At 42.8% G+C, this 14,526-nt stretch overlaps 1 protein-coding gene across 2 annotated transcripts in view; it reads left to right on the forward strand.

Annotated features, from left to right (window-relative positions):
• Window positions 1-14,306, forward strand: part of PLS3 (plastin 3) — a 49,796-nt gene extending 35,490 nt beyond the window's left edge. For both annotated transcript variants that reach the window (XM_059482810.1, XM_059482809.1), the window contains exons 3-16: window positions 605-768; window positions 3,032-3,161; window positions 3,592-3,724; window positions 5,024-5,105; window positions 5,741-5,906; window positions 6,986-7,128; window positions 8,470-8,565; window positions 9,102-9,297; window positions 9,925-10,003; window positions 10,166-10,280; window positions 10,400-10,533; window positions 11,368-11,491; window positions 12,053-12,177; window positions 12,993-14,306. In XM_059482810.1, the coding sequence (XP_059338793.1) occupies window positions 605-768; window positions 3,032-3,161; window positions 3,592-3,724; window positions 5,024-5,105; window positions 5,741-5,906; window positions 6,986-7,128; window positions 8,470-8,565; window positions 9,102-9,297; window positions 9,925-10,003; window positions 10,166-10,280; window positions 10,400-10,533; window positions 11,368-11,491; window positions 12,053-12,177; window positions 12,993-13,125 (1,820 nt within the window). In that variant the 3' untranslated portion in view covers window positions 13,126-14,306. The remainder of the gene's footprint in view (window positions 1-604; window positions 769-3,031; window positions 3,162-3,591; window positions 3,725-5,023; window positions 5,106-5,740; window positions 5,907-6,985; window positions 7,129-8,469; window positions 8,566-9,101; window positions 9,298-9,924; window positions 10,004-10,165; window positions 10,281-10,399; window positions 10,534-11,367; window positions 11,492-12,052; window positions 12,178-12,992) is intronic.
• The last annotated feature ends 220 nt before the right edge of the window (window positions 14,307-14,526 follow it).

The raw sequence follows: 14,526 nt of genomic DNA on the forward strand, positions 1-14,526 counted from the left end.
TCCTGGCAGAGCATTCTTGGGCAGCAGTAAAATATCTGCAATTTGCTGTCAGTGTTATTGGAGAATATCATTGACAACATGGTAAAAATGCAACTGCAGAGCTGACTTGGTGTTTTTAGTTCAGAATATAAGAGGTGCTGTGTTTCATGACCATCTAGACCATCTATTTTTAACATGCAAGGGCTGTGGTATTTAGACACAAAAAGAGACATTCTGGGGATTGTTTATGAAAATACAGATGTTCTGTTGTGAAACTTTAACACCAGACTGGTCACATGTGCCCAGAGTCATCGTGGGCAGTCCCGCTTCAAAGCTGCTGTTGCCAGAGCTGGAGGGCTCCCAGGACTTGTGCTGGGGCACTCTCTGATGATGTGCTGTGTGTATTTACTGTGTGCCTTTGGTCCCTACGGGTGTCCTTTAAACTCCTTGATATTTTTGGTGTGGCCATCCTGCTGTGTGCCCATCAGCAGGTCCCCAGTGTGCAGGTTGCTCTCCATGAAGCTCTTGGACATGGGGGGTCACATTTTTGCCCCTCTGTTGGGGGTCAGTTCTGTCAGGTACAGGGACATTTCTAAAACCTTCTGCTGCCTCTTCTCTTCCTCAGACCTTAACAGCAATGGTTTCATCTGTGACTACGAGCTGCACGAGCTGTTCAAGGAGGCCAGCCTGCCTCTCCCTGGCTACAAAGTGAGAGAGATCATCCAGAAGCTCATGATTGATGGTGACAAGAACAAAGATGGGAAGATTAGTTTTGAAGAGTTTGTCTATGTAAGTGATATTTCTGAATTGCCAGCAGCCTGGGGGGGGAGCCTTTTGGACAAAGCTAAGGAAGACCATAGAAGAGATTGAACTTGACTTCTCAGCCACTTTAACCTAATCCTAATTTTCTTTTGACAAACTTATTATTCTAGCCATGTAAAAATCAGCTCTTTGTACAAGTATCTGTATATGATCAGACTTTTGTGCTGTTATTGACAGCCTTTAGATTTGGACAGAGGAGAAATATTGGTTGGTTTTTGAACAAAAACCAACCAACCAAAAAGAATCCTTGTGGTTTTAGTGTGTGATAGCTTCATTGGAGGCCAAAATACTGTTTCCGCATGATGTGACAACTGGAAAGAAAGACTTGCAATGATCCAAACTTACAGTATTTACTGGAAGCTGTTCAGTTTTTCCAGGCACACAGATGAATGCTTGTTTTCCCTGTGTATCAGTATAACTTCCTTTCTCGGTTTAATGGGACTGCAAGTATTTGCTAAGGAGTTCAAAGGGCATCTCAAGACACACTTGGATTTGTGTTAGGTGCTAATCTAGGAAAATTCAAATCTCTTGCCTGGAAAAGGAATAACAGGAATAAGGTGATGGGTGCAAGCTGGAAGATCAGTGTTTTTTAGTAGAAATAGGCCAGAATTTAAACATTTATTAATTTTGACAAAAATGCAAGACTTCTTCAGTGTTTGTTTTTCATCCTTTGATGCTCTGATGACTGAATGCTGAAGGAGTAATTAACAAGTATGTGCAGTACATTGAGGGAGCTGTTTTCATGTCAATTAGTTTTCTTGATAGTTCTTAATTTATCTTCACTTTCTGTTCCTTAATTGTTTTCAGACCCTCTGAACTTTTTGAGTTCGGAGCCGATTAGTAAGTTGGAGTTTGCAGTTTGTAAACACTTGCATGCTGGGTGCATGTTTCAGCTGTTGGTTTGAGCTGGTCTATAACTCTTAACTTTGCACTAGGAAGGAAGAAATAAATCTCTTCTGTCACATTTGAAAGGTACCAATGATTGAGGAAAAACAAAATGTCTTAGGGCAGCTGAGGTGTACATTAACAATGCTTAGCTGGATGATTTTTACAAACTGAACTCTTGCTCTGAGCATTTTTGCTGGAGTTTATGGTACAAAGAATGGCATGAACTGTCTTTACATTGAGACCAAGCGATTTAGTGGTACCTCAGCATTAGAGCACCTATTCTCAATAATAACCCGGTAAATTTTAAAATAAATTGATCTAAAACAAAATCCTTGCGGTTAAAGCCAATCAACCAGAAATCCCCAACTTTTGGACTCTCATATCTTCAGTCAGCTTTACCTGATCAACCTCTGCATGCTATCAGGGGATGATTTAGCTGCACTGTATCATCATTTTGACTTGCCACCTCCCTGTGTTTAAGGGATGGGGAAGGTGAGGTGTGACAACCAGCAGCCTGACCCTGTAGTTTCATTGTCCTTTTCTGGGTAGTGTTTAGAGAACCTCTACACATTTCATTTGTATTTTCAGCTTGGTTTAAACTAGTTTAGTTTAGCTTTGAGAGAGTTACAGTAGACTTCCAGCCACTAAATGTGTTTTTTTACTAATAGCTGCTCAGTTCTGTAGGGCCTTGGGGCCACTAACAGTAGCATCCAACCTGTGCAAATGGCATGTGCAGTCTTCTGTGCTAAAGCATCTCTTCTGCTCTCCAACAAGAGGGTGCTTCACCAGTCAGGTGAAGCCTGCTGTTGAGGAAGGGGTAATCTTTACTTGGATGACTCGTTACACTTTATTGCAGATTTGACTGTTATATGCTTAAAGAGAGTTGTTGTTGTTGGGATGTGGATGAAGTCTTTTGTGTGAACTAAAGTCACAGTCACATGAGCATCTGGCTTACACAGAAGGGTTAATATTGCACCACAGCTTTCTCAAGTTTGGCCCTGCAGGACCTGCTGCATGTGTTACCTGTGCTCAGACTGCAAAGGTTTCATGGCTTTTTCTTGTGGTCTCTTGAAATCTACTTGTAAAGGTAAATCTGTGCAAGGTACTTCATGCCTAATGCTTCTGTTTCAATAGGCACTTGCAGTGTGTGTTTGAGAAAGTGGGATAACTCTGCCCACTGTCCATGTCAGATTTAATACCACTACACCCTTGCTGGGCCCTTCACGTTTGCTGATTTTACTGTGAAGTTTGCTTTAAAGCTGAGAAGAAAAGCTCTTTCTGTGGTCCTTTTTCGTTTATGAAGATGGATTTTTCTTGCCTAACAGAGCACTTTCAATTGTAGATTTTCCAAGAGGTGAAAAGCAGCGATATTGCTAAAACATTCCGGAGAGCCATTAACAGAAAGGAAGGAATCTGTGCCATTGGGGGCACCTCAGAGCTGTCCAGCGAGGGCACCCAGCACTCCTACTCAGGTACCATCTGCCTCTCGCTCTTCTCTTGGGTTTTTGGAGGTCCTGTGCCAAAACCAGCCCATTTCTACCACACCATGCCATGTGCTGTGCTCTAGTTCTCTGAGAGCAGAGTGATCTCGCATCAGGGTGAAAGCAGGACAGAATTTATGTGCTGCAAATTTAATAGTGTAGAAGTTAAATGTGTTCTTATTTGCTTGCTGATTAAGTCCTTGTGTCACACTTGAGTATGATAAAGTTGTTAAGTATCAAGTAAATAACAGAAATATTCTGATAGTTGTGAACATCATCTTTCTTTATACTTCATGTGACCAAACAAATGTATGGTAATGATAGTCAGGCTGTTATTTCCCTGGGCTATTGTACTCGGCTTCTTTTGGGAAAATCTTTGTTATGAGAAAACCTGTATTAAATTTATGATTGGTTATCTTAGAGGAGGAGAAATATGCCTTTGTAAACTGGATAAACAAAGCCCTGGAAAATGATCCTGACTGTCGGCACGTTATCCCAATGAACCCAAATACAGATGACCTGTTCAAAGCTGTGGGAGATGGCATTGTGCTATGGTAAGTAATGATGGCTCTTGAATGAAAGAAGTTAAAAATCAGCAAAATAACTTTCTGAAAATGCAGTTTGGGGAATTTTCATCCTGTTCTAGGCTGGTTTTGTGACTGGTGTGTGTGCATAACGTTTTGCACATATTAAAACAGGCTCAGTCTCTCAGGCTTTTGTTGCCATTGTGTGATGCCTCAGCTTTGGTGCCAGCTGATATTTTCATCCAGTGCTTTTGTTTGGGCTTGAGACTGAGTTTGCTGAGGGGGCAGAAGGTGCTCTGTGGGAGCAGGAGTTGTCCTGGTGCAAACTCAGCTGGGTGCTGGATAGCTTGAGGAGAGGCACATGTGATAAATGACCCATTCTCTTGGATGTTTAGGCAGACAGTGTTCTCCATGGGAATGTTAGTGACCTTATTATGCATTAACCCAAAAATGGATTTTCTGGGAGTCTTCTTGTTCTTTTTAATAACTGCACTAAGTAGGTTTGGTGACTTATTCTGTTACATGCTGAGAACAGAAGGCATCCAGGGCTGCTAAATACCAGCAACCTTCTGTGTATGAGATTTTTGTTGGTTTTATGGGTTAGGTTCATTTGTTTTATTGTAAGTGAATTAATGTAGTGGAGAACTAGATCAGCCTGGAATTTCAGGATCTCTGTATCAATACACAAAGTAAGTTTAAGTGAGTTACCTCTTCTCTTTATACTGCTTTTATTTTTTAACTTTAGCTCATGATGCATATTTTTAGTTTATTTATTTCCCAAGTTTCAAGCAATTCATGGCTTTAGGCAAAGACTGAACTGAGTAGGAAGTAGTTCATACTACAAAGTTTAAATTTGCCATTTTTGGTGTTGATTAAAAATTCATTGTGCTCACATGCTCCCCACTGAGCTCTCCAAGTGTTTGTTCTTTTTTGGGGCAGGTTTTCTTGCCAGCAGTAGTAAACCTTTACAATAGGAGGAAGTTTGTTGTCTTACTAGAATGTGCAGTGGATGTCAGCAGAGCAATGAGTCTTCACTAGTTCAGGAACTACACTGTGAATAATTTATGTGCTCTTTTTGCTCCAGCAGCTGAGATCAGTAGTGGCTGGGAACATGTTTAAAGTTTCAGGCTTAGCTATTAGTTACAAATGCACTCTTGATGATATAAATATTAACTTCTGATTTATGCAATCTTGATTTTTATGTTAAAAAAATGACACAAAAACAAGCAGGCTAAAGGAAATGTGCTGTGGTATTGTCACAGTGCATTGAGTTTTGTTCAGATTAAATACTAAGTGTTTTTCAAATATCACTGTTTTTTCTCCTAACAGCAAAATGATCAATCTTTCTGTTCCTGACACAATTGATGAAAGAGCAATTAATAAGAAGAAACTCACACCATTCATAATTCAGGTATAAAAGCATTTCTGTATTTTATTTTCTGAAATTCATATTAATATAGAATTAATGATTGTTGCATGGTGGCTCAAGGCATTATTGGGAAATGTTGGAAAGGAGCAAATTTTATAGCTTCTGTTTAATTATTAAATGCAGTTTTGTACCATGCATAATTGACAGTTCTGTGGGCATGGTTAAAAAATGCTGAATTAATGACAGAATGGGTAAAGTAGCTGAAATGCTGTGCACATGTGATATTGCTGTGGTGATGAGGTACAGTACTGTCTTTTTTAAACAGTGTGATGTTGGTGTTAACCATGAATCATTTCATACTAGGGCAGGTTGTTTCTGTGAGGATCCCTCTGTGTGTGCAAATTAGTACTTCTCTAGCCTTATTCTTGTCGATGCCACTAGATGCAGCTAACTCAGAGGCTGAAACTAAATACCAGAGGCTGAAATTAAACCCTGGTGCCCAGTTCAGTTCTTATTGATTCAGCCTGCTGCCACACAGCTCCCTTAAAACTTCAGCTGGGAGTGTTTCCTCTGAGCTGGAGCAAGGACAAGGGGGGAACCTGCCCTGTGCTGGTGCTGGATGAAAGGGAAGGCAGCATCTCCCTGGGCTGTGTGTGACTGGGCTCTGCTGTTTGCAGGAGAACCTGAACCTGGCCTTGAATTCTGCGTCTGCCATCGGCTGCCATGTTGTCAACATTGGCGCGGAGGACTTGAGGGAAGGGAAGCCCCACCTGGTCCTGGGGCTGCTCTGGCAGGTCATCAAGATTGGCTTGTTTGCTGACATTGAGCTCAGCAGAAATGAAGGTAATGAAACCCTGAGTGATTCCTCTACAGCATGGACACAGCCTGGCTTGTGCTGCCAGCCCCAGCCCTGCCTCTGCCTCTTCTCTCCCTCCCCTGTGCTGGAAGGAGGATCATCAGGGTGTTGTTCTCCAGCCTGTTGGGAGCTGTGCAGCAGGGTTGTGCAGGTGGGCTCTGCCAGCCTGGTGATGTGTATCAGCCTTGCAGAGCTGGCTGAACACCAGCCTGTAAGTCAGGATGCAGCTTGGCTTGAGCCTGGGCACACACTGCTGGGTGATGCCCTAGGCTGCTCCAGCTGCAGCCTCCTGTGGTTTTGGGATGTGGCAAAAGCTGCTTGGATCCTTTTAGGATTATAGACAACTGCATAGCTTTCTCAAAAAAAGAAAAATTAAAAAGGGGGGCTTCAGCTCTGTGGTAGTTATTTGGTTCTAAAATCCTCCTTGCTACTGTCAGTGGAGCAGCTTGAGCTCTCACTTTGTCCTCGGTGGTGAGAGACTGATGCTGCACATCTCTCCCTGTGTTCACTTGGTCCTGCATGACAGCCTCCAAAATTTAAACTTTTTCAAATCATCTGAAGAGCTCTGATATTCCTGCATGTGCTATCAGAGCATCCAGATGGATGGAAGGGATTCAGTGTCTTTTATTTAAGCTTCCCCATCATGAAGTGTTGACATTGTTTGGTTTAGATTGAAAATTCATGGCAGAGAAAGCCCTGGCCAGCTGAAAGGGTGCTTATCTTGGCTCCTTTGGGTTTTTTTAATGGTGCTTATGAAACTGCTTGGAAGCATTTTTCATTGACATGGAAGTGCATTTGCATTTAGCTTCCTGTCATCAGCTTAAAAGACTGCACATAAAGTCCAGAGAATTTTGTTATACAAGAAAAGGAAAAATACTTTTTTACACATATATTTCTAGATCATTTATACTCCTCTCCGTGTAACAACCAACTCAGGAAAACTCTGCTAATACCCAGAATATTTTGACATAATCAGTAGTTGGTATTGTACCCCCCTGAAATCTTGCTGCAGCTTGAATTCTGTTCTGCAGGTTTGAGTCTTCCCTCACAATCCTTTTTCTTGTAGCACTGGCTGCCTTACTTCGTGATGGTGAAAATCTGGAGGACCTTATGAAGCTATCCCCAGAAGAGCTGCTCCTAAGATGGGCCAACTACCACCTGGAAAACGCAGGCTGGCAGAAAATCACTAACTTCAGCACAGATATCAAGGTACCAAAGCTCTCCTGGTTTGCAGTGCCTCAGAAAAGGCTGGGAGCTGGACAGGGATGTGTTTGCATGTGCAAATGAGGCCTTTCATCCTTGGCAGGACCTTTCTTGACCCTAACACACAGTGTGCTCTTACCAGGGGGGGTTTGGATGTTGTATTTGGGGTCCTGCAGTGCTGTTCTCTCTTGCCATGAGGGTGAGGCCAGTGTTGAACTGTCTGTTCCTCCAGTGCTGCTGTTGTGTGTTTTATTCAGCTATAAAACTGGTATTGCTTATATGTTTTCAAATGTCCTTAATCCATATTTTGATGAAGATAATGGGGGAAACGCTTCACTGGAGAGTGAGAGTTCCACACACTCTTGGCAGGTGATGGCATTTCATCTAAAATGTCATGGGCTGGAGAGAGGAAGGGAAAGAAGAGCTCTTATTCTTCACGCTGGGTTTAGTGGGAATGGGAGTGGGGACTCCTAAAGCTGCTTTTCCCATGTGAGTGGGGGCACTGGTGAGAAATGGAGGATGGTGACTCTGGGTCAGTGTGGGGCATCTGGACACTGGTCTCAGCAGTTTTTTATTGACATGGCCAGCAGTTTCAAGTAGGAGAAAGAAGATTGAGATAGAAAAAGAAATTGATAATTGAGATGTGTGAGGATCATAGACCTGACCTGTTGTGTGCATGGTCACTCTTATTCCAATTTCAAAATTACTTACAGTTTGCTGGTGGCTGTTGGCTTCTCTGGTGCATCCCCTAAGCTGCCATGATATGTTGAGGTGTTCCTTAGTGCTGAGGACTGAAAGGACATGTAGTTGATAATCACTGCAGCTCTTGGCTCCTCCTGCTTTGTGACCACCCTTGGCCTCTCTCCTCTAAGCTGTTCTAGTTAATGTGCAGGCACAGAAGAAAACATTCAAACATAATCAGCTTTTTGCTTGGAATTTGTCTTCACTGATGCATTTTCATAATTGCTGTAGCAGTAGGAATGGCTAGAGGTTAGGGCTGCCTTGGAGCATCTGGGGGCCATGAGTGTGAGCAACATGGGGTCATTGCCTCCTCCAGCCACTGCAGAGGTGGCTGTGACACCAGAGCTTGTAGCAAAGGCAGCTTTCAAGCAGTCAAACCACATAATTGTCTTCTTAAATATTTCTAACCTTTTCCCTTTGTTTCTTTTCCTGCTGCCTGGATTTCTACCATTGTGCTCTCTTTTAAGCTTACAGATTTTGGCAATTCAGTAAAGGTACATAAGCCAATTATGCATGGTGACTTGTTAAAAATGAGCTTGAAATGAATTGTTATGGTGTATTCACTGCTGTGCAGGAGAGCTGAATTTTCTTTTTCGTTCATTTCAGGATTCCAGAGCCTATTTCCACCTCCTCAATCAAATTGCCCCCAAAGGGCAGAAAGAAGGAGAGCCTCAGATTGATATTAACATGTCTGGTTTCAATGTAAGTATTCAGGCTGTTGTGTCCTCATCCTGTAGGATCCTGAGCTCCCTGTACCCTGTCATTGCCCCATGACATCTGGGTAACCTGGCATCTTAATTTCTAGAGCGTGTACAGTGTCAGTGACCATGTGCACACCTCAGGTGTGTGCTCAATGAGTGCTTGCTGCCAGCCTGGTCACTACCCTCAAATTAACAGAGATAATTGAGAGATCCTCTGTGGACTTGCTCCATTTGGAAGTCAATAGATATATTGACTTCTTTTGAACCACTAAGTTCCGAAAGCAATAAAATTTGATGGCATGTGAGCTTGGAAAGAAAAGAATGCTAAGAAAATGTTAAGAAAGATAGCAAGACAAGGCATGACAATGGCACAGCAGCAGGGGTTGGTGTGTGTGCCTCATCCCTTCGCCTGGTTTGTGACTGATGCCAAACATGGGCTTGTGACATTGCTCCAGACAGTGGTCAGGAGCTTCCCATCTCCTGTGTGGTGTAGCCCAGTGTGTTCCATGACAGCTGCTGTCCCTTGCATCCCTGCAGGAGAAGGATGACCTGCGCAGGGCAGAGTTCATGCTGCAGCAGGCGGATCGGCTGGGCTGCCGCCAGTTCGTCACGCCGGCCGACGTGGTCAGTGGCAACCCCAAACTGAACCTGGCCTTCGTGGCCAACCTGTTCAACAAGTACCCAGCACTTACCAAGCCTGAAAACCAGGACATCGACTGGACCCTCTTGGAAGGTGATGGCCCTTATCAGTCACAAAATTAGCAGGGGGGGGACTGTCTAAAGTAAACAGTTGTGTCATTGGAGGCTGTGATATCTGCAGAGATATCTCTGTTGAATTAACACTTATGATTTGAGGCTTCAGTGCTGCAGCAGGTGTTCACTCATTTGGGGCACATGAGAAGGGCACCTGGCAGCCTGTTCAGCTGCTCTGACCCTGTAGGCACTCTGCCAGCAACCCATCACTCACCATGCTGGGGAATTTGGTTTTGCCATTTCTTGTGATGGGCAAGAATATCTCAGAAATGCAGTGAGATATCCATGGGAATGCTAATTGTTGGCACAACTGGGACTGGGCTGTGACAGCAGTTAGCTAACACCCATGTGAAAGACCTTTCTGCTCCTTTTTCTTTCAGAAAGTGCAAAAGGCTCTTGTGAGGCCTGAGGAAATCAAAATTACATCCAAGACTAGATAGCAGGGTCACCCTCTTCCTTTGAAAAAAATTATAAAAAAATTACTCTTTCTCTGCTTAAAACCTCCTGGTGAGCTCTGCTGCTCAAAGCTCCCTGCCTTGCAGGGTGGAAAACCCTGCTCAGCTTTGAACTTGCAGAATTTGCACTGACCCTGTTTTCCATCATGTAGGAGAGACACGTGAGGAGCGGACCTTCCGCAACTGGATGAACTCCCTGGGTGTGAACCCCCATGTAAATCACCTCTATGGGTAAGCTTCAGGCTCTTTGGGAGACACAGCTTTTTTTTTCTTTTTATTGTTGTTGTTGAAATTGCAAACACTTGTAAAGAATAGTAATTATTCATGATGTGGCAAAGTCAGAGTGCACTCAAATCTTGATGCATTAGACTTAATCCATGTTTTCCACTTTAGTGATCTCCAAGATGCACTGGTAATACTACAATTATATGAGAAGATCAAAGTTCCTGTTGACTGGAATAAGGTTAACAAGCCTCCATACCCTAAACTTGGAGCAAATATGAAAAAGGTAAACATGACAAAGGAATTTAAAGGAAGCCAGTGACACTAAAACTTCCTGTTCGAGGCTTCCAGTCAAGTGTAGGTGTTTGTGAGTGATTTTGCTGTTTAAACTCTTGTCCTGTGTAGCTGGAAAACTGTAACTATGCTGTAGACTTGGGAAAGCATCCAGCTAAATTCTCCCTGGTTGGCATTGGAGGCCAAGATCTGAATGATGGAAACCCAACGCTGACACTGGCCTTGGTCTGGCAGTTGATGAGAAGGTAGGACCCCTCTCAAACATGTGAAACTTGAGAATGGAGTACAGAATTTGGGAAGTTTCTTCCACGAGAGCGTTGCAGTACAGGTCACTCAGAATGATTGTAAAACCTCTGTCCTTTGGGGGATGTCTGAGACACACCTGGACAAAACTGTGATAGAGCTCAACATGAGACTGGAGCAGACTCCTCTGGACTGCTTGTTGGTGGAGCTGTGATCATCCTGTGACAAGGATCACCTCTCTTACCTGCTCAAGTCTGGTCCACAGGCAGAAACCCTGAGCAGTAACATTACACAACTTTTATGTTCTGATTTTTAAATGGAAATTGAGAGGGAAACATTCTGAGGCTGCTTTATAGACCTCTTCTGCATTGGAATTTGAGAAAGAAGAAACTTAATAACAGACAAAATTGATCTTCCTGTTAGCTAGTTCTTAAGAATTGTAAGATTATGCAAATATATGTCTGGAAAAAAGGTGCATGGTAGCTCCTTATTTGACATTAGAGGTCTTAATGCCAGCTCCTGAGGTAATCCACACCTTTTAGGTAATGGAGCAAATGCTCAATGATAAAACAGTTTAACAAGTGTCCTGAGACCAGGCAATTTGTGAGCTCCTATTAAAGGACATGAAATGCTAGAAGGACTGATGCTTTAACAGAAATCGCACTTCAGATAAGACACGTGGTTCTTTCTTTTTGCTAAAGGAGTTAAAAAAAAAACCCAAACCCAGAGCTGAGACTGTGTAAAGACTTTCTAAGCTGCCATGGCTCATGTTGCATCCTGGCTGCATGGCTTTGTCCTGGCTCTGTGCCTAATCTGTTCTCTCTGCTGGTTCTCAGGTACACACTGAATGTCCTTGAGGACCTGGGTGATGGTCAGAAAGCCAATGATGACATTATAGTCAGCTGGGTAAACCAGACCCTGAAAGAAGCTGGCAAGTCCACCTCCATCCAGAACTTCAAGGTATAAGTTCCCTTCTTGCCTACAAAAGGAGATGAGTGCCCAAAATTTTTTTCCTTGGCTGGAGGAACAGGAGGGGCATCTTAGAAAGGAGTTGAAACAGGACAGGATTCAGACTGTGCTGGGAACTGAGTAGCTTCATGCTCTAAGACAGGAGAGTGTTTAGGACTGCTCATAGTGGGGAGCAGTGCCTGAGGAGGGAGGGTGAGCAGGATCTGTGGCAGAGATGGGAGGTGAGATGCTGGCAAGCAAAGGGGCTGGAGCTGGTGTGCGTTTGGAGGTGAACATTGTGCCTTGGGCTGTGCTCAGCAGGGCAGAGCTCCTGCCTGCACAATGATTACTTCTTTGGATTGCCAGAGCACTTGCAGTAAATTGGAGTAATAGTACTGTATTATCACCAAAGCTGAGGCAGCAGTTTGGTTTTCCCTCTGGTCCACCTGGGAATAGTCACTAACACCGCTGCTTTGAAAGGGCTCATTTAAAACTTCTCTGGTTGCAGAGCGACTGAATTAAGGTGAGAATTACGGACACTCATCTTTACTTCTCTGTCCCTGTATTCTCTAGGACAAGACCATCAGCACAAGCTTGGCAGTTGTGGATTTAATTGATGCCATCCAGCCTGGTTGTATCAACTACGACCTCGTAAAGACTGGTCAGCTATCGGAAGATGACAAGCAAAATAACGCTAAGTGAGTTTGCTCTCTCAAAAGCTGTTTGGCATTGAAAAGGTGCACATTCCATGTGCTGGCCTCAAGCTGCAGGTGTTTTGACCAGTTCATTGCTGCGGTTTTCAGTCTCTTTTAGCACAGTACTTTTTACACAGGCAGCACTTTGTGAGATGGAGTTGCTGTCCTTGCCCGTGACACTGGAGGGAGCAGTTGGCTGAGCTCTGGCTCACTGAGAGAAATGCAGAGCAGCTCTGGCAGTTCTTACCAGTGACTCTCCATTTCTCACCTGTTTGTTCAGGCATTTGAAGTGTTCAGCTGGTGGCTCAGAGTTTTAAAATTGAGCCCTTGTATGTCTTATGTCTTGTTGAATCATCACAGATTGTCAAGTTTAAAGTATGCATATTAAAGCATGTCTTTGAAATGTGTGTTCTGTGACTGTTCTGCAGTGGCAGAATGACAGCAAAATTTCTGGCAGATAATAGTCTCACTTTATTATTCATAAGGAGCAAACAGAAAAGGAAGTGTTACATGATTAATCCTTCATTATATATGTTATTAGCCCTAACAAATATTAATTAAAATTCTTTAACTGTCAGTAAAGTGGACTTGACATTCAAAGGTCAATTTGCACATTAAAAACACTTTACTGTGGAAAAGGAAAACAGCAAAAAATGAGAAAAACTTGTAAAACAGAAGGATGTGGTGTGAATAAACTGTCCCACATCTTGAATCTTAATACAGAATAGGTGAAATTGTGTTGGATAGGGCAGGATTTGACTTGCCATTTACTGATAGCAGTCTCAGTGCTGACCACCTTATCTTTCCATGGTGAATAGGTATGCTGTGTCCATGGCAAGAAGAATTGGTGCCAGAGTTTATGCTCTTCCAGAGGATCTTGTGGAGGTGAAGCCAAAGATGGTCATGACCGTGTTCGCCTGCTTGATGGGCAGAGGAATGAAGCGAGTATAAAAGGGATGATCCATGTAAAGAAAAAAAAAACCAAAATGCAACAAAAACCCAACCTGCCACCCTGGGTGCATGAGTAGCAGATGGGCTGTGACCACGTTGAAATGCTGTTGGCCTTGGAACTGTTGAAGTTCAAAGGACTTTGTTTTGCTTTGCAAGACAAATTTATTAAAATTCTCAGGGGGAGGAGTTATAACCAACAGATGTGCTCTTTTCCCAAAGGAAAGTTTAATTTATCAAGAGCTCACAGAAATGCATTCATAGCAGACCTGCATCTTGCAATATTGCTCTGGAGCTGTTTTCACTCCATTATTTCTCAAATACTTGATGTGTGGTTTTATACCCTTGAGGGCTATAAGGTGGTTGGTATAAGTTGTAATGGAAACAAATCTAATTTCTATCTGCAGTCCACTTTAATTTCTGTCATACAGTCCAAGCATATTTTAGTTTTGACCACATCCTTAATTTTGCAAATAAATCTACAGTACAAGTTGGGACCTGCAGGCCAGCTCGCAATGCTAAATGAGAAATGTGTAATTAGGAAGATGTACTTCCTCTGGTATTCTTTGTACATGGTGCTTTTTTGTACATCTAACTATTTTGATTACTTTACAAATAAAGCATGGCAGTTTTTTCTCTTGCTGCTTATAAAAAGGGGTATTTTTTTGTTTGTTTGTTTGTTTTTTAAGGTTATACTGCATGTGATAATACCACCATCCTTGGACCTCTTGCAGTAACATATGATCATGTTGCTGATGGCACGGTTACACCTGAGAATGGAAGTGAATGCATTTTTGTATGCATCTTGGTTCAGTTCTGTGCACCTAGAAAATAATTTTTACAAAAATCTGCATGAAAACTATAACTTTTTTATTTAAAATGCTGTTAGATACAAAACCATACTACATTGTGGAGAGGTTTTGTGCAGGGAAGAGGCAAATGGTATAAACAGCAGGGTTCAATAAAGTGAACAGCAACTGTGCTGGAATATAAAATTATTTTTAGAGATAAATGGAAGGAAGCATTGTCGCCAAAGAAGGAAGATGCTGTATCCATAGGATTTCATAATCTCTTGCTTTGGCAAGCTGTTTGCTATATTTTGAGATCATATTGCTATTCCAAGCTATTCAAAGTGATGTAATATGGTGGCAAAGCATCAGTTGAAATAAAAACATTTAAATACATGCTTCTCTCCTTATTTGCACTGACCCAGCATGGCAGCCTGTCTTCAGTTCCAACTGATGCCACACACAGTCTTCATCTTTATTAGCCTGATGTAAATCTGATGCCAGGTACTGGTCCTTCAGAGCATGGTGAGGGGTTGGTGCTGCTGGGAAAGGTCCCTGAAAAGCAAAGTTGGTTTGAAGCTGCAGCTGCTGTGATGTTGTGCCTTGGGGGTTTCAG

This window comes from Ammospiza nelsoni, chromosome 15 (genome assembly GCF_027579445.1).
Source record: "Ammospiza nelsoni isolate bAmmNel1 chromosome 15, bAmmNel1.pri, whole genome shotgun sequence".
Taxonomy (NCBI): Eukaryota; Metazoa; Chordata; class Aves; order Passeriformes; family Passerellidae; genus Ammospiza; species Ammospiza nelsoni.